This window comes from Mixophyes fleayi, chromosome 1 (assembly GCF_038048845.1).
Source record: "Mixophyes fleayi isolate aMixFle1 chromosome 1, aMixFle1.hap1, whole genome shotgun sequence".
Lineage (NCBI taxonomy): Eukaryota > Metazoa > Chordata > Amphibia > Anura > Limnodynastidae > Mixophyes > Mixophyes fleayi.
The window spans coordinates 101,775,740-101,801,213 of NC_134402.1; the positions used below are offsets into that span (position 1 = coordinate 101,775,740).

A 25,474-nucleotide genomic window follows, 5' to 3' on the forward strand; every position below is an offset into this window, starting at 1 on the left:
CCTTACTGTATTCCACCCCCAATAAATAAACATGATAAAATAAAAACTTGCATACCCTGTGTAAAGTACACATTTATCCTTGTATCTTACAGCACTGCCGTTTTACTTGTCTAAAAAATTTAGTCCACTTCTTTAATAATCATGCAGTCTTGTATCCTCTGCCTCTTTTATCTTGCATCTCCCCTCAAGAACAAAATTAACACAATTTAACAAGACATTTCCTTATACCAGACCCCGCACACACCAACCACCTTCTCCTATACTCCCCATTCTACACTTAGTTCATGCCTCCTCCCTATAAACTAGGACAAATTCTCTGCACTCATCTCATAGTTTTGCCATACAACCTGCTCGATCGACGCTGTTCCACCCCTTCTCTATTTCTTCACCACCACTGTATACCTGCGTCTGTCTCACCTCTTCCACCTACCTCTTTGTACTGAAACATTTCCATCCTTCTTTAAACAAATGCTCATCTCACCATTCCGTTTGCCTCCAAACTAGTTGAGTGACTGCTGTATGTTTATTTTGCTTTTGCTCCACTTAATCTCTCGATTCTATTGTGCCTTTACCCCCAGAAAATTAGCTTTTAACGTTTTTTAAATTGCATTTGTAGCTCACCTGATTGAAAGTTGGGCAAGGCCTCATTTTAAACCTCTATATATGGACTTTCCATCACATGATCCTCTGACCCGTGGAAATCAGCAGCAGCCTCATGGGCTGTGCCTTCTCTTTTCTGCATGGCTGGGTGACTGAGGCTTCTTCTTGTGAGTACAGTGCTGCTCCAAGTCATCTGAGTCTCTCCCTCCCGGCACCCCTTCTCCAAGCTGCTGTTCCTCCCTGCTCCCAGTACACTTTCTCCCAGTCTGATACTCCAATGTAATTAAACACTCCGCTTTTTCAAATGTGACACAAATGGTCCAGGGTCAGGTAAAGTTTGGGTGGGCTTAAATGAGTGACTAAAGGGCTTACTTCACCAATTAAAGCCCGGCTAAGCCTAACCTGTTCCTGTAAAAGGCGGGCCTATTACACACAATTAAAGTTACTTTCTACATAGAGTATCTTTCCACGTAAGTTTACACCCCTGCGCAGAAGTGGGAGCAGGCGTTGTCTGTAAAATCTTGTCCCCAAACACACCTGAATAGGAACGGGCATTCCTCTAATGAAGTGAACGGAAAACTATTGTTTTGTTGCTTTTCTCAGATGAGTAGTGCCTCAATAACATGTTCACGTTTCATACACATTTTCACTCAAAACTAAAATCTCTTGTAGCAGATGATCCCAAAATAAAACTTTGTGGATTTATTAACAACAGTGTGAACAATTTTTGAGATTTTTTTTTTTATTTTTTTTTAAATAAAAATTAAAATATGGCTTTTGGAGAACATTTTGATTTTGAAAATGTTACATTTTTATTGAAAAATAATTGTGTGTGTGTTCGTACATATATGTATGTGTATATAATGCAGCTTTAGTGGTATATAACTCCAAAACCAGTTTACAAAACAGCCTGTGGCAGCATTTATTATCCCAAATTAAACTGAAATTAGAGAATGTAAGGTTCAATTTTTTTCTAAAATTGTGTTGATTTGATGTGGAATGACCCCGCTGTTGATCACCTTCTTCTCCTATACACCCTTCATTCCATTGGCCTGCATGACCCAGTTATTTTCTGGTGCACTTCCTACATTCACACTTGCCCTTTCATATTCCCCTACAAACCTATAGAATTCCCTACCATGCTGATCAGACTCTTCTACAGCCTTCACATTTTGAGCCACTCTCTGAAAACACACCTCCTTATTAGAGCCTACACTACTCACACTGGTACACCCTCACAACTGTCCCAATTTTAACTCATGGGGATAGTCCTCTCAGTCATTTGTTGTCACATCAGCATTTAGCTTGTCTACCTTTTGTGTCCCTGTATTTTGTATCCTCTGTTTTCCCTGCTGTCCAGCATTGAGGAGCACTGTGGTGCCTTACAAATCAATGTCAATAATTACAATATGACAACATTAATATTGCTGTACTCAAGAGAACGAACAGTTCAAATATTGGTGTTTAATGTTGTGCAAATATCTCTCTAATGTTAACAGATTAGACTATAACCAAAAAACAAAGCATAGATCAAATTTTTAAAATGCTTCTTTCCCGCTCCCCTCCATATATTTAGAGGTCATCCACTTTACTGGTAACCAGTGATACAAATGAATACATGTCTGGGAAACTGAGGACATGAAATTGGCCAGGATTGCCATATTTGCTGTTATGAAACAAGAAGTTTGCTCAGTTCTGTTCTCACCCAAATGAAGTGAGAACACAGCCCCGTACTGCTTCCCCATCTGAGTCGCATTGGTTCGTTCAGCTTTATATAGCTCCTAATACAGAACTGTAGGAGTAGATGTCCTCTTGAACATGCATTATGGAAAATAATTATGTTATTAATCTTCATTATGCAGCTGATGGTGCATTTCAGCATGTGAATCCGTGAACTGATGAGGTATTACCGGTTGGTGTTGCAGACTGTCTGCCTTCATAAATAATGTAATCTGGTATGTGTGAGTTTTAATAGCAGTCAGTCTCCAGGTTACCTACAGATATTTTTATTTTTTTGCTTAAAGGACATCTACACCCAGTGGCTGAAGTGGAAATTTAAAAGTGGCAGTATGGAAAATGTAAGTGAATGAAATGTGATTTACAATCAAAGCAGGAGAAGTGACCATATGACATGCCACCATATACCGGCACACTTTGATCCGCTATCTACACACACAGCTCATATCATATTTCAGAAAACGTCACTTTTGATAAGTTGTTTACAAAAAAAATGTGTAAAATGCAATTCTTACCTAGTTAACAGATCCAGCATTACCAATGTGTAACTGTCTTCTAAAGTGAGGTGAAGCTATTCTTTTGCTACATTACATTTCAGTCACAATACAGAAGACACTCTGGCTGGCCTTTATGGCAGCAGTATACTTCCTGAAAGAATTGAAAGTTGTGTATACATGACTTTATTTTAAATGCTTGAAACCGGCTATGCCTTAACTGACAGCTTCAGTGTTCAATTTTGCCACATAAACAATACCGCTTTCACACACTTCAGGTATGGACTCTGAAATAACCCAGGTAGTGTGTCAATGAGAATGGATCAACCCGGGTCCGCGACCAGGGTGGTTCCCACGTTGTAGCCGGATATGCCACAGTATGACTCGGGTAATTCTAGCCGGGTTCTGTTAAAAGCAGCTCATTGGCCTCTTCTACGTCCTTTATATGAGCCTCTGCTGTCCCCTTTTAATGACTCCTCTGGATAATGTCAGGCAGACACGGATCCTGTGTGAAAAGTGGTGACCAGGGATATACCTGGGACCAAAGTGCGGTATAAAGGGTTGAAACAGTGTTCATTATCCTGTGTCTAACCAAGGATTTTGGGCAGAATGGGGATATAAATGGAAAAACTGGACACTATTAGGCTTTTTGGTGCTTGGCCCGAGCAGACCGATTTCTTGCAGTTTCTCTGGGGCCTTTTTATTTGTCAGAAGATGACTGCTCACACAAGCCGATAAATAGATGGTAATCTCTCAACTGCATTAACCAACATCCCGGATCGCATTTAGATTAGCCATAGATTTCAATCAGATTATTTTCATTAGGCAAACTTGATGGCAAAACGCTGCAATATTGGGCCAGTTGCCCAATATCACAGCAAATAGCAACAGCTTAATGTGTAACTAATTCCGAAGAAGTTGTAGTTTTCAGAACACAAATGCCTCATAAACTCCTTACCACCATTAACCAAATCTCACTCATGGTTAACATCACAAGGAGATTTTTTTTCCAGCATTCGCTTTTCATAAATGCTCTAGTCTATAAGTAGGTCCTGTCACCTTTAGCATTCAATAAGCTCAGAATACTTGTGTTTAGCTATGTAAAGGTTTCTTTTTAGTTTTTTGTTTTCTAGTTCACGCTCCCTTTTAACGTCCCTTTTTTTATGTGCTCCTTTTTTTTTTTTAAACAAATTACATTTTTATTAAAATTTTAGGTATGAAAGCAACATACATGGTGTGACAGGATAGACAGTCTATGCCACCCTGTCTGTTGTTGCTGGGAACCAGATGGGCTTGCTTTGCTACCATCCCCTTTGGTTATTCCAGCTTGGGTCCAAACCTCAGTAATAGCCAGAGAACGGATTAGATTTAGGGTCTAATCTGCAGGTCACAGGATTACAGCAATATTGAAGAACATGTCAAGCAGGGTCTTGAAGCAGAGTGATATTTATTTGCTCTCACACTGGTTGAAGGTCCCAAGTGATCGGGTCAGATGGAACATCAGAATGATACATTTCAGTGTAAAAGATAGTGCTTTTTATACTGATTTGGACAAGGGCTATTTTTAGAATCAGGATGCAATGTTTTTACACAAACGTGGATTTACATGCATTGCAAAGCTAGCAATACTTACGCTTATCTGTGCTATCTTAAAACCTTGCTGTGATATCCTGCAGCTTACAGTGGACAGCAAGTCTAATTACATCTTCCTATGACCCTCACACATCAAAAGGTCTAATTAGCACGATATTAGCATGAGTCCTTCTTCCAACAGTTGCAGAATACACATTTCCTCCAAATAAAATAATTCCCCAGGAAAAGCTGTAAACCCCAAAACAAGACATTTCCTTACACCAAGATATACAAAAGGCTTTCAAAACAAAGGCTTATTGTATCAGACATATACATCAGAAATAAGACCTTTCCTCTAGAAAGGTTAAAACAGAAAAATCTAATTTTCTACCCTGGTCTCAGAAATAACGGTTTCCTATATCTAAATATACACTATATCAATAATAAGTGCATTGGCAATTATATACATAAGCGCCCTGCGCTATTTTCTTTTAATACGTTTATACCATAAGTTATTAAGTTATACAGTCACACATAGTAAAAAGGGAAGGAAAGACATGGGGGGAGGGGTACATTGAGTCCTATTAGTCAAGTACTTCAGACTTACGTGCTCTTTTTTTTATTATTATTATTATTATATTTTACTTTTCAGGCTTTTAGCCTGTGTTATCCCTAATTGACAGTAATTTTCATTGTGTATGGGCAGATCCTGCTTACTGTGATAGTGTATTATGAGGTGTCATTAGGGGCAAATGGACAAATGATAACTGTGTTTGGACAGTTCCTGCATCTTTCAGTGCATGCGGTCATCATCCGGTCCAAGCCATCTAATGATCCCCTGTTGTATATGCATATTTGGCCTAAATATTTGATTTAGCCACACACGTATGTACTGGGAAAGCAGCCTGTTAATTGTGGATAGCTCTCGGCACACAATGGGTTGCTGCACACTGCATGTTATATTTCTTACTTTTTGTGATTATAAAACATTATAAACACAGGCATCTTTCTCAGCCCACATTAAGAAGTTCTCTACAGAGTGCAAACTTAAATTATCTTTTTTTTTGTGAAAGTCATTCCTATAGCAGTAGTCATTCACTTTTATCAGTATTTCATCTGGTGGGAAAAAATGATTTCCGTTTTAGTAAAAACACTGTACTGCCCATTGTAAAAGACAACATCATGACAGTAGATCTGGTTTAAGTCCTTATATATTAATAATTTATCATTTTTTATGTATGAATAACTCTACTCTTTTAAACTTAAATTGTACTTTTGGCTTATTTTTATTTGTAGCTATTAACACATTTAAACCACATAACCACATTGAATATGGCATATGCTAAGGTTTGTGTACCGTTATATCCAGTACTTGCAAACATAAATGTCTAAACATTTCATGTTTCTAGCGAAGAATGTATATTTTTGTCTTTTAGGATTTTTTCCCACTATTCCTTAGATGATTCTTCCTTGAAAATATTATTGGGCCTTCTTGCATGTGCTGTAGATTTGAATAATATTTTGGCCTTGGGGACTGCAAAGTCCATTCCATTGCTGAAATAGCCAACCTGTCCAAAGATCAGTTTTTCTGTATTGAGTTGAATCAGTTTTCTACTTCCACCCACAGAATAATACGGTCATAACCACAAACCATAATAAATCCACCACCCTCATTAATAAAAAATAAGATGTTTTCGTTAGTCCAAAGTACTATTTATTCCCCTGCAATGTTTTAGGTTTATAAAGTATTTAATTTAGACAATGCTTATTTTTTTTATAAGGTCCCTCAAAAGACACACCAAAAACTGTAGATAATAGTAGTATAAGCAACTCTATGGACTTTTCCTCATGAGCAGAATACTTGTGCAGCATTCCTATGTAGCACAATGTGTATATATCTAAATTGCTCAAGACGAGGACCTGTTTGTAGGTTGTGTGGCCTTCTGCATATGCTGATGTAAGAAAATGGTGCAGATGGCAATCTCTTATATGCTGTATTTACCCATAGATATACCTACTTTGCATTCTGTTTGGTATTCTATTGGTGTGGACGAGCTCTGTGAGCTCGAGGACAAATATTACAATGAGAGTTAGCCGGTCATTTGCTGTGATCTGTGTATGGTAGCTGTTGACTTTTTTTTTTTTTCCCGCGCTTGATTTAATTTAAATGCTTTTATGTAACTTGTTAACAAGTTGAGGTTTCTAGCAGTGTTTCCTGTTTTTTTTTTTTTTTCTTTTCCTTTTCCTTTCTAGCGCTCATGCTTTGTAAGGTTAACCACATGCACAACAATTGGCCTGATATCGCTGTTGGTGATTCCGAAATTAGCACAATATCTGATATTTATTTTTTTTAATAGAAATTGATTGGATCACTGTCAAGCTGTCAGAAGTGACCACGAACTGCCTTTTTGTGTAGTCATTAACATTTATTTCTTCAGTTTACTCTTTAGCTTTTACAGTAAAATGCAATAATACAATCCCAGGTGCTTACTAGACTGTTTAAATAAGATCTCTTACAGACTTAATTCAGCAGAAGAGTTACTTCTCCCATGTTCCCAAAAGGCCCTGCATAACCACACGTTTACAGGCTGACCGCCTCAGGCTTGTTTATAGTTTTTGCTTGTTTTAGCTTTTCAGTTCAGATGGCAAACAATCTAACGTCTTCTCATATCTTGACAACTGCATGGAGAAATAGTGGTCAGGACTGATTTGTTTGTTGCTTATGTTACTAGAACTTTTTTATTATTAAATGGCAAGTAAAGCTACTATTTACTATTACTTTATATCAAAGGCTGTATGTTTCTGAGCTGAATTATATACATGACAGCTTGAGTTCATATTGTATCTGTGTTTATCATGTTCTGTTCCCCCAGGTGTAGAAGGAGGGATGTCTGTCTTTAGCTGAGTTAGTACAATGGGAGTGATGGGCAAGCTCTGCAGACATATTGGGGCAGTTTGATATATCCTTACCCCAGGGCAAGGCTAGTATCCAAGACTGAAATTTCAGCTTTTTGCTCTGTATTGCATTCTACAACATAGCTGTGTGTTAATGAGTGGCTAGGCAACACTGTTACAGTATTTAACAGATCTGCAGTGGACTGTACCAGGTGTTGTAGACTTTGTACAGACTGGTGTTACCTTCGTGCGTTTAATGCACTTTCTTATACTCTGTTAAACATGCTTTAATGATAGTCCAAAAATAATTTAAACAATTGGCCCTTAATACAAACACATTCTTACCTTCTTACATTGCCTATACCATTTCCTAATGCTAGCGCTCCATAAAATATAATGGAGTTCTATGGAAGTGTTCTTTAGGTACATTCACTCTGTTAAAAGCAACGACAACGTAAAAGGTTGTGCCTATGCTTTAATCAGGTATGGTTTATCAGTGCCTGTGTACGCAGCCTCAAGTTAATGTTTCATATGTGAAATTGTTAGTTTTTGCGTTTAAGCTCACTTTTACAAGTTGAGATATATGTATACTGTGCTGCTTATTGTATACTATACACTGTTGATATTGTTGATATTAACATTGAAATATGTATGAATGCTCTCTATTGCACAGAGCTCTGGTGTTTGAAGCCTACTGTATGATGTAAATCATTTCCTTTCTTGTTGCCAATTAAGAGAAGATTATTCCCATTACTAAAAAAGGTTATTGGCAAGAAAAATGTGTTTTTCCATAGTTTTGACCACTAGGTAGCAATGTTCTGTTATGGTCTGTTGGTTTCAGGGGATGTGTGAGATGTGCACTGTGTACTTACCACACTAGATATGGGCTTTTCCAGTGTAATGCTGCCTGTATCTTGCCATCACAGGCTTATCAGTCCTATATATCCATTTTTTATACTCTGTTCACAAAGATTGAGACTTATTAGGGCACTTATAGATTTCCTCAATTTACGTATAATGTTTTGTTTTGCGTCTTATTCATGCAAGGATATGGTCCTCCCACTGCCATAGCAGGTTTGGCATGGCATTGTTTTCTTTATCAGAAGCTTTAGCATAATAGCTGCAGTAAGTTGTTCCTCTTTTTATAAGATGAGTGTATGCAATGGTGCAGTCTGTGTAGTCTTTCAGGTTATGAGCTGCTCCTCAGTGTACTTGTCCTTAATGTGTAGCATAGAATTCCAGGAATGTGTTCAGCTTTGCTGCGTTTTCCCAGATTTTTCAACTAGCACAACTAAGGGAGTCAGAGACGTTACTATTTTAGGTAGTAAGCCGATTCAGATATTTTACTTAACTGAACCTCTGGCAGGATGTAGTGATCTCCATAAAAAATATTCAGTTAAGCAGTGCCATATGTGGCCTCTTTAAAGTGTACTGTCGATTTGCATAATTGTAGGTATGAAGGCAGCCAAGTTACTTGTGCAGCAGTAATGTTGTTAGATGAGGACAGAGCCCTTAAACTGCAAACCCGATCCATCACATGCATTAGCCAATATGTCTGCATTATCTAGTGCAATATATTTTCTGCATTAGCAATATAGGAGTCTTTTTTTTTTTGCTGAATTTGGGTGGAGTTTCTGGATGTCAGTGTCGCATCCTGACAGCCATTTCTTCAGCAAGCATTGCCTTGTGTGTCAGCTGGAATAGTCTGTGTGCGGGGTTACAGAAGCAGTACTAGTCAGTTAGGCACTCTAACCTGTGTATCCCATCTGTGCCAAGCTAATTGCTCCTAATTGTGTTCTTTAAGTTGTACTTGTCAACATCCCACAGTTTATACCATAAATCAATCGGTTATTTTAAGTTTTGTAAAGGGCTAGGTGGACAAATAAACCACTTTCTCTTTGGAGTTGTTTCTTTGTAGTTCGTAGGGCTGGAAACGCATGCTGAATGTGATCATTTACATCTATGAATTAAAAATGTGTTTTATACAGTTATCTTCCTGGAACTTGGGGGCATGAGAAAGATCTGTGATCACCAGCTTAGTCAGTATAAGTAGTAAAATGTGTTTGTATCCTTTTATCACATTTATTGCATGCTTATATGTTTTAGAGTTGATTTTTTGAGGCAGGTATGTGTGTTTTTCATGTTGTATTGACCATCATGCGCCCATAAATGAAATTGATTAACACAATTTAAAAAAAAAAAAGAAAAACCAACTGCCTTGCATTAAATTGTGAGTTTTTAATGAATTGCTGATTGATGTATCAAATACGGGGGAATGTACAGTAATTCCTTTTTTCTTTTTGTGCAGAATGTGAGAACATTTGCCTCTCCACACAGTCTAGCGAACGTCCATGAAGTAGCAAGCTGGCTTTTGGAAATGAATCAGGAACTGCTGTCTGGGGGCAGCAAGAGGCGACGTACTGGTGGTTCTGTGCGAGGTAATGCTTCCTCCAGTCAAGCAGATGAGGAGCAAATGAACAGAGTTGAGGAGGAGGAGGAACAGCAGCATTCGAGACAGCAAGAAGAGGAAGAGCACATAGTGGTGAATGGCGAGGTGGATGGCCCTGGAAGCGTGGAGCGGAGTGACCCCCAGCCGGAGCTGTTGGAAGAGAACAATAACAGCTGTGTTGTAGCAGATCAGGAGTCTGAGGACCAACCTGAGGACAATGAGCAGCAAGAAGATGAGGAGGACGAGGAGCATGGTTGTGATGATGAAGATGAAGAGGAGATGGACCAGGATAGTGATAACTTTGATCAGTCTGATGACAGCAGTAGAGAGGGTGAACATAGAAATGGCAGTGATATTCCTAATTCCAATAGTATAATGGACGTATCCCTACACCATAAGCCCTCTCCTTTCCACACAAAAACAAAGGTGAGTGTCTTCAATGTTCCAGTATCAATATGACTACTAACCGCACCTACAGTATAGTTTTTTTGTGCACTCACATTTTCAATTTTCTTAACTAATGTGGTTTTCCTATAGCTTGTCATTGACAAAGGTAGGAATGCATATATTTTTTATTTGCAGTAAACTGTTGATATTTGATGTTACTGTGAGGTTAATAGTAATTAATACATCACTTTAATACATGGTGATAGAGCAAAATTCAAGTTTGGAAATGTCAGGATAACTTAAAGCCACACCATTCTTTACTTTATATTTTCATTAAGATGAATTTTTTTTTAATTGTTAGTCCTAGGGAGTTTCCTAGTTTCCATAACAGAAACTTTAATTTACTAAATTGATATTATTTGTGTGTCTCCTATGAATCCCAATATTTACTACACAACCTTACTGCCGTTCTTTGTCATATATGATCATACAACTGATTGCGGCTGGGACATGGCCTACCAGTGTCATTGGGTGTGTCATTGTTTGCCTGCTCCATAATTGTGTTCAGCCCTACAAAGGCATATGCATTTCCCTGTACTAAGCACACTTAGGCAAATTAAATGTTTGAGGTTAGAGTGCATTGTTTCTGTTTTCTATGTTGGTGTTTTCTTGTTTGTTTGTTTTTTAAAAACTTTTTACTTTCAACGGGTGCATGTAAAAGTTACAATTAGAGTAATGATACAATAATAAGAACATGCGGCACAAGGCTGATTCTCTGTTTTTTTTAATGGTAAGATTTGAAAGTAACAATAAACTCTAGATTAATGACATCTTAACCTTAAATACTAATCTGACTTTCCTGTCTAGTTTTGTCTTCTTGCTCTAACACTGCAGTGATCTTGGCTGCATTCTTATATAGAGTCTACAATTCCTTGTGTTTTTGCACATCCTGTTTAATATTACAAGCTTGAAAATCTTCTATTTACCATTCCCCTAGCAATTTACACATCTTGGTAATAAAATAATTGAATTTTTGATGCCTACTTTTAGTTGACCCTCTAAACAACCCCACAACTGGGCAGGTGAGAATATTTCAGCTATGTCTGTGCCAAATTGTCCTGTCTGACTGTCATCTATTCAGTGTACCCGTTCAGATGGAGCAATAGTTACTCTTTCTGCTGCCTATGTCTGTAACTGTGTTGTACTTGACTAGCATATAAGTGTACCCAGGGCTGCCACCAGAAATTGTGGGCCCAGTTCAAATGTAACAGACATGGCTCCCCTCCTTCCTTCTCTAACCACACCTACATTTTTAAAATGATCCTCTACCCAACATTTTCCTTTTTAACCCCCCCTCCTCCCCAATACTATCCAGTTTACTTACCTCTCTGCTTCAGCTTGCTATCTCTGTTTGGCTGTTCTCCATTGACAGCGTTGTGATTCTATTAGTTAAATGACGTTAGCTGTGCTGCAGGGAACCTTTCTACCTTTTTGCAGCTCTGTGTCCGGCAGCTAAGCACATCTCTTTTTGGAAGATCTGTACCTTGGGGGGTTGGGACTTGAACAAATGGTGGCAGGTGTGTGGCCTCAACATCTTTGGAGTGGAGGCGAGTGTGCTACCTCCATGGGGGGGGGGGGTGTCAGGTGGCCTCATCCCTTAATTCAGAGCGGTGACCTCTTCCCACTCCTCACATCTCAGGAGCTGCTGCCTAGAAATGACCCTCATCCCTAATAAATCAGTTTGGGACCAGGGCTGGTGAGGTCTCATACTGCTGTACCCCCTGATAGTGACCCTTAGTGTAAATATCATAAATGGCTTTGCTGCCAACCCACAGGCAGAGCAGGTGGGGTTGCCCCAATATTCCTATAGTCAGGATGGGTTACATGTTAAATGGACTAATAATGTAATCACTGAAAAACAGGATGATTGTATATGTGGAGCTCTCTATGTTTTATACTACAACCAGCAGGCAGAAGAATGTATGCACACACACAATACCAGTTCTCTTAAGTTTAGTACATGAGTTCAGACTTACAATAATATGTCTCTGTACTTATTGTTTGTAACCTAAATAAACACTGTTAAAACTATTAAATCTCACAGAGCTTAAATGAAATTGTCCCATTCATCAGGATGAGAAAGCATGAACAAGCTGTCGTCAGAGTATGGGAAGGTCATGGCAGGCTAGATGTTTCACATTCATACATGTGTTTTTAAAGCTGCTATTGTAAAGCCCATAAATCCGCTGTATGGGCACGCGTGTGTTCTGTATATGGATGCTTGTAATAATGCTTCTCTATCTGCTTCCTGGCTGTTACATGCACATATTTTTCTATTCCTAACGATATCAGTGGAGCCCAGCAGGCTGTCAACTATACTGTCAATGGCAACTCTGCTCTCCAGTCATCTGGTTGGTGTACATTACCCCCGGTCTGTTTCTAGCGCAGTGTAACTGATGTCTGTGACTTGCTGAACGGTTTTCAATAAAACCTGCTTTGAGCACAGCTAAATGTGTTTGGGTTAGAGTCCTTCAGACACCAGGGTCGTGAGGGGGGGTTAGGGGTTATTGCTGAACTCCTAGAGCTGCTTTGCTAAGTACTATTTGCTCTGATTCTGAACTTGAGCTACATATTTTTATTTTTTTAATGTATGTGTCTCACATAGAATACAGTGTATTTCTTTATTTCAGACAAATTGTTGTATTCCCTTCCCAGTTAAAATGTGCCATAACCTTGGAAGTGCCTATCCCAGTTCTATCCTGCAGTGTCAGGGCTCATGCTGCTTATAAAGCGTCCAGCAGCACTAGTGATATAACACCTATTCTTTTGTGTGCTTTGTCAAAGGCAAGAGCTTTCTTTTGTCCTTGTCTGAACAGTTTGACAAAAGCTGCACATCTCTCTTGTGTATCATAGGGCTCATTCTGTAAATAACTGTAGAAGACAGTAATATTTATAGATTTGAATATCGCCTCATGCACACAACTTATTTAATATTCCTGCTCAGACACACTGTCGTGCTTTAATTATACAGTGGTCCTATAATCCCCTACAGGACAATGTCCATACGTTACTGTCCTGGCAGTATTCACAAAAACCCTGACCGTATAATCGTTAATGCCCTATTAACGAGCGCATCGTTAAACCTATTACCGTTATTACGGTAAATTTTACCCGGCTTAGGGAGCTGCGAGCAAAAAGCCGGCATTGAATCTGCCGTAATAACAGTATTTCAGCGCACTATTACCGTAATAATGGTAATAGAGCACACGCCGCATTACATTTTACAGTAACGCGGCCAGTTGAATTCTCCCCCCCATAGGGATGACATATCAAGGGTTAGTTTAGTTATTCCCAGCTCCTGACATACATAGGAGACGTGTGTTAAAGGTGTAAATTTCGAGCCTGCTGTAGTCAGGCAGATGATGCCATGTGTGCAGAGTGCATAGCGGCTGGTCCCAGGAAGGCTGCGACTTCCATCTGCAAGTGGCGTTGGATACACTTTTAGTGTAACAGGCAAGCTAGACTGGGTGTTCTGTTTAGAAAAATCACTGTTTAGGTCTGTTAATAGAACCCAGAAGAATATAAAAGCCAACAGCTTATTGTACTCTTCTACATATGGTTATTTTTGAACAGAACAAACATGAATATGTATGCAGTAACGTTTTTTTTTTTAGCTATTTCATTAATGCTTTTGGTATGTGGCATTCTGCTGAGACTGTGAGGACAGTGAGGACAGAGATAAATGTTCCGTGTACATTTGTGCCCTCCACTTTTTCTAATCGTCTGTCTTCTCTGCTGGATGTATATCCCAGAGAAAGCAAGTTATGGAAACATTTCAGAGCAGAAGGTCAAGTTCCGTTTTTTTTTTTGTTGTTGTTGTCCACATGCTCTTGTTCAGTGTTTTTACTTTTGGAAACTTATGACAAGAGGAGATCTTTTCCCATAAGGTCACATCTAAAATATCACTCTGTTTACTTTGGAATCATTTCAAAACTTTTGATGCGACAGAAATATTTTGTCCTACATATAGTGATCTTCATTACTATTCAGAGGAAGCTCCAGGTCCTAGGAACAGTTATACCATATTGGGCTTTATCATAGACATAATCACTATGAATAAAACCATGCCATGTATATGATGCATAGATAACCTGACAACTGATCAGGCACGTCTTACTAGTGACTGTAAATCTGAGATTAAAGTGATTCTTAATATATTTTATGTGATGAAACCTAAAGTAAAAGTAAGGTTAAAATGATTTATTTGTAGACAGTGTTTGTTTGCTTTTTAAAAAAAGGAAAATATTTATGAGTAGGGCTTAGTTGATGCATTTGTTTATCACTATATATCTCTCTGCCTTTATATTATATCCAGCAGAACTTGCAATGAATTTTAAGTTCTTCATTTTAGAGTGCACCTGACTACCCACAATGCTGGCAAGAGTTTTGTGAGCTGCTCTATATTCAGGGACACAACAGGGGTCATTTATTATAAATACAGTGCTGTTATAAGTTGTTTGCTTTATTTTTGTTTGCTACAATAGTATAATGGATAACCATAACCTGATTGGTTGATATGGGCAACTCAACTTCTTATAACACTATGAAATAGTGTTGTAGAGAACAGTAAAAGCTTCATTTATTACAAAAAGTTGTTTGTAAGTAAACTGTTTACAGCCATACACCATGTAAAAATGGTGGCATGGTGGCAAATTCAGTTTGGCATGAGGGGACATGATCAGTACGCAAAGACACATTGGGGCATATTCAATTACGATTCGCAGGCGCACAGGTTCCGGTACTGCAATATCATGGACTTCTGTGCGCATCTCATAGGGAGACACACAGAAATCTGCCATATTGCGGTACCGGGACCTGTGTGCCCGCAAATCTTAATTGAATATGCTCAAATGTGTCAATTACACTAATTTTTCCTCGCTTCTCATAGACATTCAAGGGAAAATGAGCGGAAATTTCTGTACCATATTAGTCATCAATGTGCACAGCCAGACATAGAAGTGGTGTATTGCGGCACCTCGTGGCTGATTACATCTGCCCCTAAGTGTATTATTGTATTGTATTAGGACCATTTTTTTTTTCTGACCGACAAACTTGATTTATTACTGTCAGTAGGTTTGATGGCAAACTTGCATTGCCTGCTCTACCATAGTGAAATGAAATATCCATATACTGCAGTGTAAATGTGCCACCAGTGATTTCTAAAGCAATAGCTTGTGAACAAAATGTGTTAGGCCATAGTTTTATGAGCTGGACAAACTACAAAACAGTTCTTGTAAATATAATATTTCAGTATAATGTTTGAAACTATCTACTTTAAAAACAAAAATGCAAACACAAACAGTATTTTGGGTACTTAGAACATGCCATGAAATGTATACAGAACACCATTTAAATTGTGTGTTGTCACTAGAGATGGGCGGGTCCGGTTCTCCGAGAACCGAACCCACCCGAACTTTGGGTATCCGAGTACCGAGCTGAGCAGCTCGGTACTCTCCCGCCCATTCCGAATCCAAATCGAGGCCGAACGTCATTGTGACGTCGTCGGATCTCGGGACTCGGTTCTCGCGATACTTCAACTTTATAAATACACGCCTCCACAGCAATCCATCGCCATTTGACAGAGGGAGAGAGCAGGGTGTAGTCATAGGCTAATTAGAGCAGGGACAGAGAATACCATATTGTTCTTGCAATTGCTCTAACCAAAATCGCTAGTGCAGAGAGGAGGATAGAGGTTTATTATTTTTTCTTCATATTTGGCACTCCCCAGCGCTTTTGGGGTGTCCCCCATAATTGTGCATTAATATTTCTGGCTGTCAAAAGTCATATCTGTCAGCAGTATCTACTAAATAATTTGTAGCACACCTCAGTGTTTTTGGGGTGTCCTCCCTAATTGTGCATTAATATTTCTGGCTGTCAAAAGTCATATCTGTCAGCAGTATCTACTCAATAATTTTTAGCACTCCTCAGTGTTTTTGGGGTGTCCTCCCTAATTGTGCATTAATATTTCTGGCTGTCAAAAGTCATATCTGTCAGCAGTATCTACTCAATAATTTTTAGCACTCCTCAGTGTTTTTGGGGTGTCCTCCCTAATTGTGCATTAATATTTCTGGCTGTCAAAAGTCATATCTGTCAGCAGTATCTACTCAATAATTTTTAGCACTCCTCAGTGTTTTTGGGGTGTCCTCCCTAATTGTGCATTAATATTTCTGGCTGTCAAAAGTCATATCTGTCAGCAGTATCTACTCAATAATTTTTAGCACTCCTCAGTGTTTTTGGGGTGTCCTCCCTAATTGTGCATTAATATTTCTGGCTGTCAAAAGTCATATCTGTCAGCAGTATCTACTCAATAATTTTTAGCACTCCTCAGTGTTTTTGGGGTGTCCTCCCTAATTGTGCATTAATATTTCTGGCTGTCAAAAGTCATATCTGTCAGCAGTATCTACTCAATAATTTTTAGCACTCCTCAGTGTTTTTGGGGTGTCCTCCCTAATTGTGCATTAATATTTCTGGCTGTCAAAAGTCATATCTGTCAGCAGTATCTACTCAATAATTTTTAGCACTCCTCAGTGTTTTTGGGGTGTCCTCCCTAATTGTGCATTAATATTTCTGGCTGTCAAAAGTCATATCTGTCAGCAGTATCTACTCAATAATTTTTAGCACTCCTCAGTGTTTTTGGGGTGTCCTCCCTAATTGTGCATTAATATTTCTGGCTGTCAAAAGTCATATCTGTCAGCAGTATCTACTCAATAATTTTTAGCACTCCTCAGTGTTTTTGGGGTGTCCTCCCTAATTGTGCATTAATATTTCTGGCTGTCAAAAGTCATATCTGTCAGCAGTATCTACTCAATAATTTTTAGCACTCCCCAGTGGTTTGCGCTCAGAATGGATTCAAAGCAGTCCACATATGATCTAAATGAGCAACCAGGTTCTGTCACCAGTCCTGATGTTAGTGTTCCCAGTACGTCATCTGGCCAAGGCGATGTCAAACAACAGAGTGTTTTCAAATTAGTGCAAAAAACAAAAACCAAAAAAAAATTTACTGTATTGAAGCGAAAAAGAAGTGTAACTGAGCAAAAGTTAAGTGACGATAAAAAAAAAATTGCAAGCATGCCATTCTACACACGCAGTGGCAAAGAGAGAATGAGGCCTTCACCTTTGGCTATTAGTGGCAGATCCCAAAAAGTTACCCAGGCTACAATTGGTGCACAACTACTGTTACGCGTCAAAGCTGAGCTGCAAGATACCAGTGAGGCATTACAGGAGAATATTTGCTCTGATTCACAAATGACAACAATCCCTGTGGAGAGTCCATCCAACAGTGGGATGTCTAATCGTGAGCATTCTGCTGATGTGTGCCTTAATAGCCCGAGTGTAGCCGGTGATACCCAAATTGAGGATGCCACTTTGGAATTAGAAGAGGATGAGGGGGAGATTTGTGTAGGCGACGAGGGCGCTAATGAGGATGTTGATGAGGATGAGGTTGTTTGTGTAAGTCCTGCACCAGTGGCAGCAGTTCTGGCACGTGACAAGAAAAAGGCCATTGTCATGCCTGGGCATAAAACAAAAAAATCCACTTCTTATGTGTGGAATTATTTCTACCCAAATCCAGACAACAATTGTATAGCCATTTGTAGTGTATGTGAAGCCACAGTCAGTCGAGGGAGGGACCTTAACCATCTTGGAACCTCGTCTATGTTACGCCATTTAACGAGAGTTCATGGCAAAGTGTTGGGAAAAGCTGAAAGTTCTTCCCAAAAGAATACAAGCACTCCCTCATCAGCTAAGACCCTCCGCTCACCGACATACCGACGGCTACAAAATACACCCACCACACCATCCTCATCAATATCCTCAGTAGCGCTCGGAGTTAGCCCGGCATCCCACTTAAGGCTGGATGACTCCGGCACTATTATTGATTCCTCTGAAGAAAGCGTTAGTCCTGCTGCTGCTGTTGCTGCTGCTGGGGGTGAATCGTCATCCCAGAGGCAGGTGAATAAAATGAGCAGTCCTACATTTCAGCAATTAACTGTGAAACAATCATTTGCGAGGGGAAGCAAATATGACAGCAGTCACCCAGTCGCCAAGCGAATCACAGACGCCATGGCTGCAATGTTAGTGTTAGATCTGCGTCCAATCTCCACAATAAACGCAGCTGGTTTTTCACAGTTAATTGAGGTTTTGTGTCCGCGTTACAGAATTCCATCGCGACACCATTTCTCCCGTAAAGCTATTCCACAACTATACCAAAAAGTGTGTAAAAATGTAGAGATTGCGCTGAAAAATGCCATTCTGCCCACTGTTCACTTAACCACAGATATGTGGACAAGTGGAAGTGGCCAAACCAAAGACTATATGACTGTGACAGCCCACTGGGTTGGTCATTCACCTTCACCAGCAGGAACAGCAGCAGCATGTACACCACTACGTAACATTTGTCACAGGCAGGCCACTCTTTGTATCACCGGCTTCACTAACAGGCATACGGCTGACAATTTGTTACGCAAACTGAGAGATGTGATTGATGCATGGCTTATACCACTCGGACTCTCCCCAGGGTATGTCATTTCAGATAACGCCAACAATATAGTGCGAGCATTACAGCTGGGTGATTTCCAACATATTCCCTGTTTTGCTCACACCATCAACTTGGTGGTGCAGAGCTTCCTACGAAATAACCGTGAGGTGCAGGAGATGCTTTCGGTGGCCCGTAAAATTTCAGGCCATTTCAGGCATTCAGCCACAGCATGTAGGAGATTACAGCAGCTCCAAGAGCAGTTTAACTTGCCCTGCCACCAACTTAAGCAAGAGGTGGTAACTCGGTGGAATTCCACCCTGTACATGCTTCAGAGGATGGAGGAACAGCGCAAAGCCATCCAAGCATATTGCACAAGTCATGACATTGGGAAAGGAGGGGGGATGTATTTCACTCTTGCACAGTGGGGAATCCTTTCAGTGCTGTGCAAGGTGCTGAAACCATTTGAAGTTGTGACATGTGAGGTCAGTGCAGACTCTGCTAGTTTGAGCCAAGTCATTCCTTTAATTAGACTATTGGAAAAGCAGCTTGAGAAAATGAAGGAGGAGCTGAAAGCAAGCAATTCAGCAAAGTATGTTGGCCTTGTCGATCAAGTACTTAATTCGCTTCACAATGATCCTCGAGTTATTAAGATCTTGAACTCGGATCAGTACGTTTTGGCCACTGTGCTTGATCCAAGGTTTAAAACCTACATTGAGTCTTTACTTGTAAATGAGCGAGATGTGAACTTTTGCAAGGAGCTATTGCTCAGCAAGTTGGCCGCTGAACTGGGCCTCGGCTTGACGACGTGTCCTCCTTCACTTTCTCAAGCTGTTGCTCGTAAAAAATTAAATTTCCAAAAAAGAAGCAGGGAAGACACAGGGGGCAGACGAGAACAATTTAACATCTGGGCTGGTTTGAAGGATTTTTCAAAAAAATGTGTCACTTTGCCCATATCTCCATCCAATATGAGTATAAACATGCAAAGGATGGTGGAGGATTACTTTCAAGAGGTAGTTGATATGGAAATGTCAGACAGTCCCTTTCCTTACTGGGAAGAAAAGCAGGCCATTTGGAAACCCATGTACAAACTTGCTTTGCAATACCTAAGCTGCCCACCCTCCAGTGTGTACTCTGAACGAGTGTTCAGCACAGCAGGGAACTTAGTCAGTGATCGCCGTAGAAGGTTACTTCCCAAAAATGTGGAGAAAATGATGTTTATAAAAATGAACTACATCTTCCACGAGGAAGGCCTTCACCATCCAAGACATCCAAGCACTGACTGTTCTCTAATGGCGGATTCAAGCGGCGATGAATTGATAGTCTGTGATGATGACGTACACACTGATGAGGGTGAGGATGAAGCTGAAGATGATGCCGATAACATCTTTTTAAAACTTTCTATGTAAGTGTAGGGTGCAATCTACCCCCAAAGAGGAAAGGGACTTGTGGCATTTCCATATCACATACCATCTTGAAAGGCTGCTGTTAGGGCAATTTATCCTTAAGGGTAGGGTGTCATAGACAGAGTGACCCTAAACTGGCTTTGTCCATTTTTCATAATATTGTACAGTCTATAATGGCTGAATTTTTTAGTATTTTATACAAGTGGAGGGGGGCCTAGAGAGACAGAAACCAAACTGGCTTTCTCCATGTCAATTAATATTGTACAGTCTATAATGGCTGAATTTTTTGGTATTTTATACAAGTGGAGGGGGGCCTAGAGAGACAGAGTGACCCCAAACTGTCTTTCTCCATGTCAATTAATATTGTACAGTCTATAATGGCTGAATTTTTTAGTATTTTATACAAGTGGAGGGGGGCCTAGAGAGACAGAAACCAAACTGGCTTTCTCCATGTCAATTAATATTGTACAGTCTATAATGGCTGAATTTTTTGGTATTTTATACAAGTGGAGGGGGGCCTAGAGAGACAGAGTGACCCCAAACTGTCTTTCTCCATGTCAATTAATATTGTACAGTCTATAATGGCTGAATTTTTTAGTATTTTATACAAGTGGAGGGGGGCCTAGAGAGACAGAAACCAAACTGGCTTTCTCCATGTCAATTAATATTGTACAGTCTATAATGGCTGAATATTTTGGTATTTTATACAAGTGGAGGGGGGCCTTGAGAGACAGAAACCAAACTGGCTTTTTCCATTTCTTTACATATTTAACTATAAGTGTAGGGTGTAATATACATTCAAAGACGATGGCTGCATTGCCAATATGCATAGATGGAGAGGAAGACAATCTGTTTTGTGTGTAGAATAGGCCTACCAACGAAGAATTAAACTGTTTTTTTGGATGATTTATTACCTCAACAATTAGATTACTTGTCTCTAAAACAGTTGGAGCACTAAATTGGGTTAATTTAGGCCCAAAAACATGGATTTTCCCAAAAAATAGCAAAACAAAACCAAACAAAACCAAAACCAAAACCAAAACACGCAATGGCGGTTTTGCAAAACCAAAACCAAAACCAAAACACGACGGTAATCCAGATCCAAAACCGAATCCAAAACCAAAACACGGGGGTCAGTGACCATCTCTAGTTGTCACCCAGAACATGCAGTGTAATCCTTGTTTCAGCCACAAGAGGGCATGTATTTCCATCTTTTTACTAGGAACTGTGTTTTATCCTTGTGTGTTTTATGTGGGGGCTTTTTCTTGTCTTTCTAGGTCACTCTGCTTTTTTGTCAAATAGAACAAATGACATCATCTAACTCACTCCAGGAATGCTGTGTATTTTATGATGATTTTTTTTTTGTTTACTTTCCTAAATATATCTATTGCAGAGACTTTTTTTTCCCTGGAATATATAAAAGGACCTTATTGACAATTGTGTTTGTTACTGGTAGCGTTAGAATGTGACTGTATTGATGCTTAATGTGTCGCTATTAGGATTTGTTATTGCATTCACAAGCCTGTCATTTTTCTTTTTTTCTTTCTCTATCTGCTCATAATGATTTATTCTAGTAAAGGTGGTTTTGTTTCTTTCTTCATGTCCTCTTCTATCCCAGCCTTAACTTTCATAATGTGTGCAGGTCTCTGGGGGTGAAACCTGCATAGACAATGGTGTGATCAGTCACTTAGCAACCAGTCAGATCGTACCCATGTCGTCTAACAGCTTTGTTTTACTCTCACCACATCAATAGGCATTAACCATTGTCTCCCTGTATGTGTTACTATTATACACGCCAAACAAAAAATTATTTTATCCAATGAATATTATAAGTTAGTCATTCCAACGTTGATTCTTGCCTTCTTGATTGACAGACAGATAAAAAAAATATTGCTCCTCAACTCTTTTTGCTGTAATAGATCTGTGTTTGGTGGAGCTCTGTCTTTTCAGGTAACTACAGTGACTGCTCTATGTAATCGTACTTTTCTAAACTAAGGAGCCTTCAGTGCTGTATGGGACCATTTCAAAGGTCTGAATGAGTAACTCAGAGCTTTCATAACATGCCAGCAGTAACATTTCTTGGCTAAGCATTAAACCATTTCAAGTACAAATCAATCCAAATGTTACACGTCATGCCTGGCATGGCAGGCTCTATTTGTACTGGCAATCAGAGGGAGTTCCTTTTCTCTGTACTTAGAAATGTCCATGTTTTACCCTCTCTGACAGGGATCTAACCTTGTTTTTATAAAGCCTGGGTATTTATTGCTGTGTCATCTGTCTAATTTGTCCAGTATTGTAAACTGTGCTCTTGACCTGTTCATCTTAATGCTCTTGAAATGTTTGAAGGGAAATGGCAAAACTTATTTAAATTCCCAAAACTTATGTGAACTCTAGTTATCTGATATGATGCCTCCTCTGTGAGGTAGTGATACTTTACTCTTATTGTAATGCTGTGGATACGATGCCTCCTATGTGATATATTACTCTTATTGTGTACAGTGTGTTTGACATCTGAATTAGCTGTGGCTTCTGCTCAATCATGTTCTGCATATGTCACATGCCTATGGTACTGGGAACTTAGATGACCCACTCAGACATCCTGACAGGTCTGTGTTCTTTATTGTGCCAAATGGATGGGCTGCTAGGTACAGGTGAGCGCTCATAGAGAAGGAGGCAGTTATTTAAGTAGGAGGGATTGTCTAAATTGGACAAATCCTTATACTTATAATTTACCATGTAATCTGCAAATAATTGTTTTATATTTATTTTTTTGTCATTTACATGTAAGTTTGAAATATATGTTCAAACTATAAATGTTTTTAATATTTTGGTAGATATCAATGTGATTAAAGTTTGGGATGTTTATCAGAGTTAAAAATACAGCTTTTATTGAATTTCTTTTCATGTGCCTTCTAGTATTTTGGTTTGGCAGATGTCACTGTTGCTTTTGTTATCTATGAAGAGGTGACCACAGTAAATATAATAAGTGCAAAGTATTCGTTTCATACCTTTGTGATAACCTTACAGATCTGCTGACACATGGGCAGCACTAATAATTATTTCTTTTCTGCTCCTTTATTTGTCACAATAGAGTAAAATTTACACTCCCACATTTCCTGGGTATTCTGCGTCCGCACCACACTTCTGGAGAACTGTGGTTTACAGTGTGTCTGCTGCAGAGCCGGATTAAGGGGATGGAGGCCCCTGGGCTAAGGGGGCCTCCATTCCACCGTGAGGCCCCCCCCCCGTGATCCAAGCCGCTCCCGCGGTGATCAGAGCCGCCCCCAAGAGACATATCTCCTTCCCCAGCGTGCTGTACGCTCTTTACTGATGAGATCTCGTGAGACTGAGATTCATGAGATCTCCTCAGTAAGGAGAATACAGCCCGTCAGGGAAGGACCGCAGTGAAAGTGCTCAGCAGCATTGATCAAGCCGGGGGCGCCCCCTCCCGATCAATAATGCTGCTGAGCACTTTCAAGGGCCCCCTGGATGCCTGAGGCCCCTGGGCTGTAGCCCAGTTAGCCCTAGGGTTAATCCGGCCCTGGTCTGCTGTCAGTGTTAGGATAGCTATATTGGCTTATTATGCAAGCAGATAGATTGCCTTTATGTGTGTGTGCTATTTTGTGTATGTGAAATCATATTGAGGGTTAAATACTTGTTTTTATCTCAGGCATTTGCATAGTTGCAGTTTTCAGTTTGCCATGTTTTATCTGGTGCTTTAGAAGTGTTTGAAGACATTTCATAGAGCCCTCCCCCCCACCCAGTGTACATTCTCTGATGTCCTCCTTCAGCAGCTGCACAGTACTCTGTGAAGCACATGCCACAATTGTCCATCTCGCATATTACCCACCTCCCATGTGAAGCATGTAACACACTGCATGCAGAAGCCTTGATGATTTGTATAGATATGTGAAAGATGTGCACAGCTATCTCCCACATGCACTGTTCGCTCTAGAAGCTTAAACCCTTTCACTACCCAAGTACTCAATCACTCACTCACCTCTGTGTGGCTGCTATATAGAAAGGCTTTCATACTTCTACATATTCATCCTAATACTGTATAGTGTTCTGTCACACATCACTGTGTGGCTGCTATATAGAAAGGCTTTCATACTTCTGCATATTCATCCTAATACTGTATAGTGTTCTGTCACACTCACCTCTGTGTGGCTGCTATATAGAAAGGCTTTCATACTTCTACATATTCATCCTAATACTGTATAGTGTTCTGTCACACATCACTGTGTGGCTGCTATATAGAAAGGCTTTCATACTTCTACATATTCATCCTAATACTGTATAGTGTTCTGTCACACTCACCACTGTGTGGCTGCTATATAGAAAGGCTTTCATACTTCTACATATTCATCCTAATAGTGTAGAGTGTTCTGTCACACTCACCACTGTGTGGCTGCTATATAGAAAGGCTTTCATACTTCTACATATTCATCCTAATAGTGTAGAGTGTTCTGTCACACTCACCTCTGTGTGGCTGCTATATAGAAAGGCTTTCATACTTCTACATATTCATCCTAATAGTGTATAGTGTTCTGTCACGCTCACCACTGTGTGGCTGCTATATAGAAAGGCTTTCATACTTCTACATATTCATCCTAATACTGTATAGTGTTCTGTCACACTCACCTCTGTGTGGCTGCTCTATAGAAAGGCTTTCATACTTCTACATATTCATCCTAATACTGTATAGTGTTCTGTCACACTCACCTCTGTGTGGCTGCTCTATAGAAAAGCTTTCATACTTCTACATATTCATCCTAATAGTGTATAGTGTTCTGTCACACATCACTGTGTGGCTGCTATATAGAAAGGCTTTCATACTTCTACATATTCATCCTAATAGTGTATAATGTTCTGTCACGCTCACCACTGTGTGGCTGCTATATAGAAAGGCTTTCATACTTCTACATATTCATCCTAATACTGTATAGTGTTCTTTCACACTCACCTCTGTGTGGCTGCTATATAGAAAGGCTTTCATACTTCTACATATTCATCCTAATACTGTATAGTGTTCTTTCACACTCACCACTGTGTGGCTGCTATATAGAAAGGCTTTCATACTTCTACATATTCATCCTAATACTGTATAATGTTCTGTCACACATCACTGTGTGGCTGCTATATAGAAAGGCTTTCATACTTCTACATATTCATCCTAATACTGTATAATGTTCTGACTTTAACTTCACCTCTGCAGGGGAGAAATCTGTGTACAAGACAGATTCCAGGAAACACATTATGACCCTTTCAGTGACCTTTATGAATACTGATGCGAAAGATAAATGTGGTGCTGTCTATAGTAATGAATCAGATTGCCATTTTTAGTGGAGTGGAGTTTAGAAAATAAAGCAAACCTCTGATTAGTTGCTATAAGGAAAAA

General features: G+C 39.6%; 1 protein-coding gene across 1 annotated transcript in view; it reads left to right on the forward strand.

The window, feature by feature from the left end:
* The window catches only part of FBXW7 (F-box and WD repeat domain containing 7), a 154,012-nt gene that overhangs the window by 47,299 nt on the left and 81,239 nt on the right, over positions 1–25,474 (forward strand). The window contains exon 2 of the mRNA XM_075198738.1: positions 9,607–10,173. Coding sequence (XP_075054839.1) covers positions 9,676–10,173 — 498 coding nt within the window. The 5' untranslated portion in view covers positions 9,607–9,675. The remainder of the gene's footprint in view (positions 1–9,606; positions 10,174–25,474) is intronic.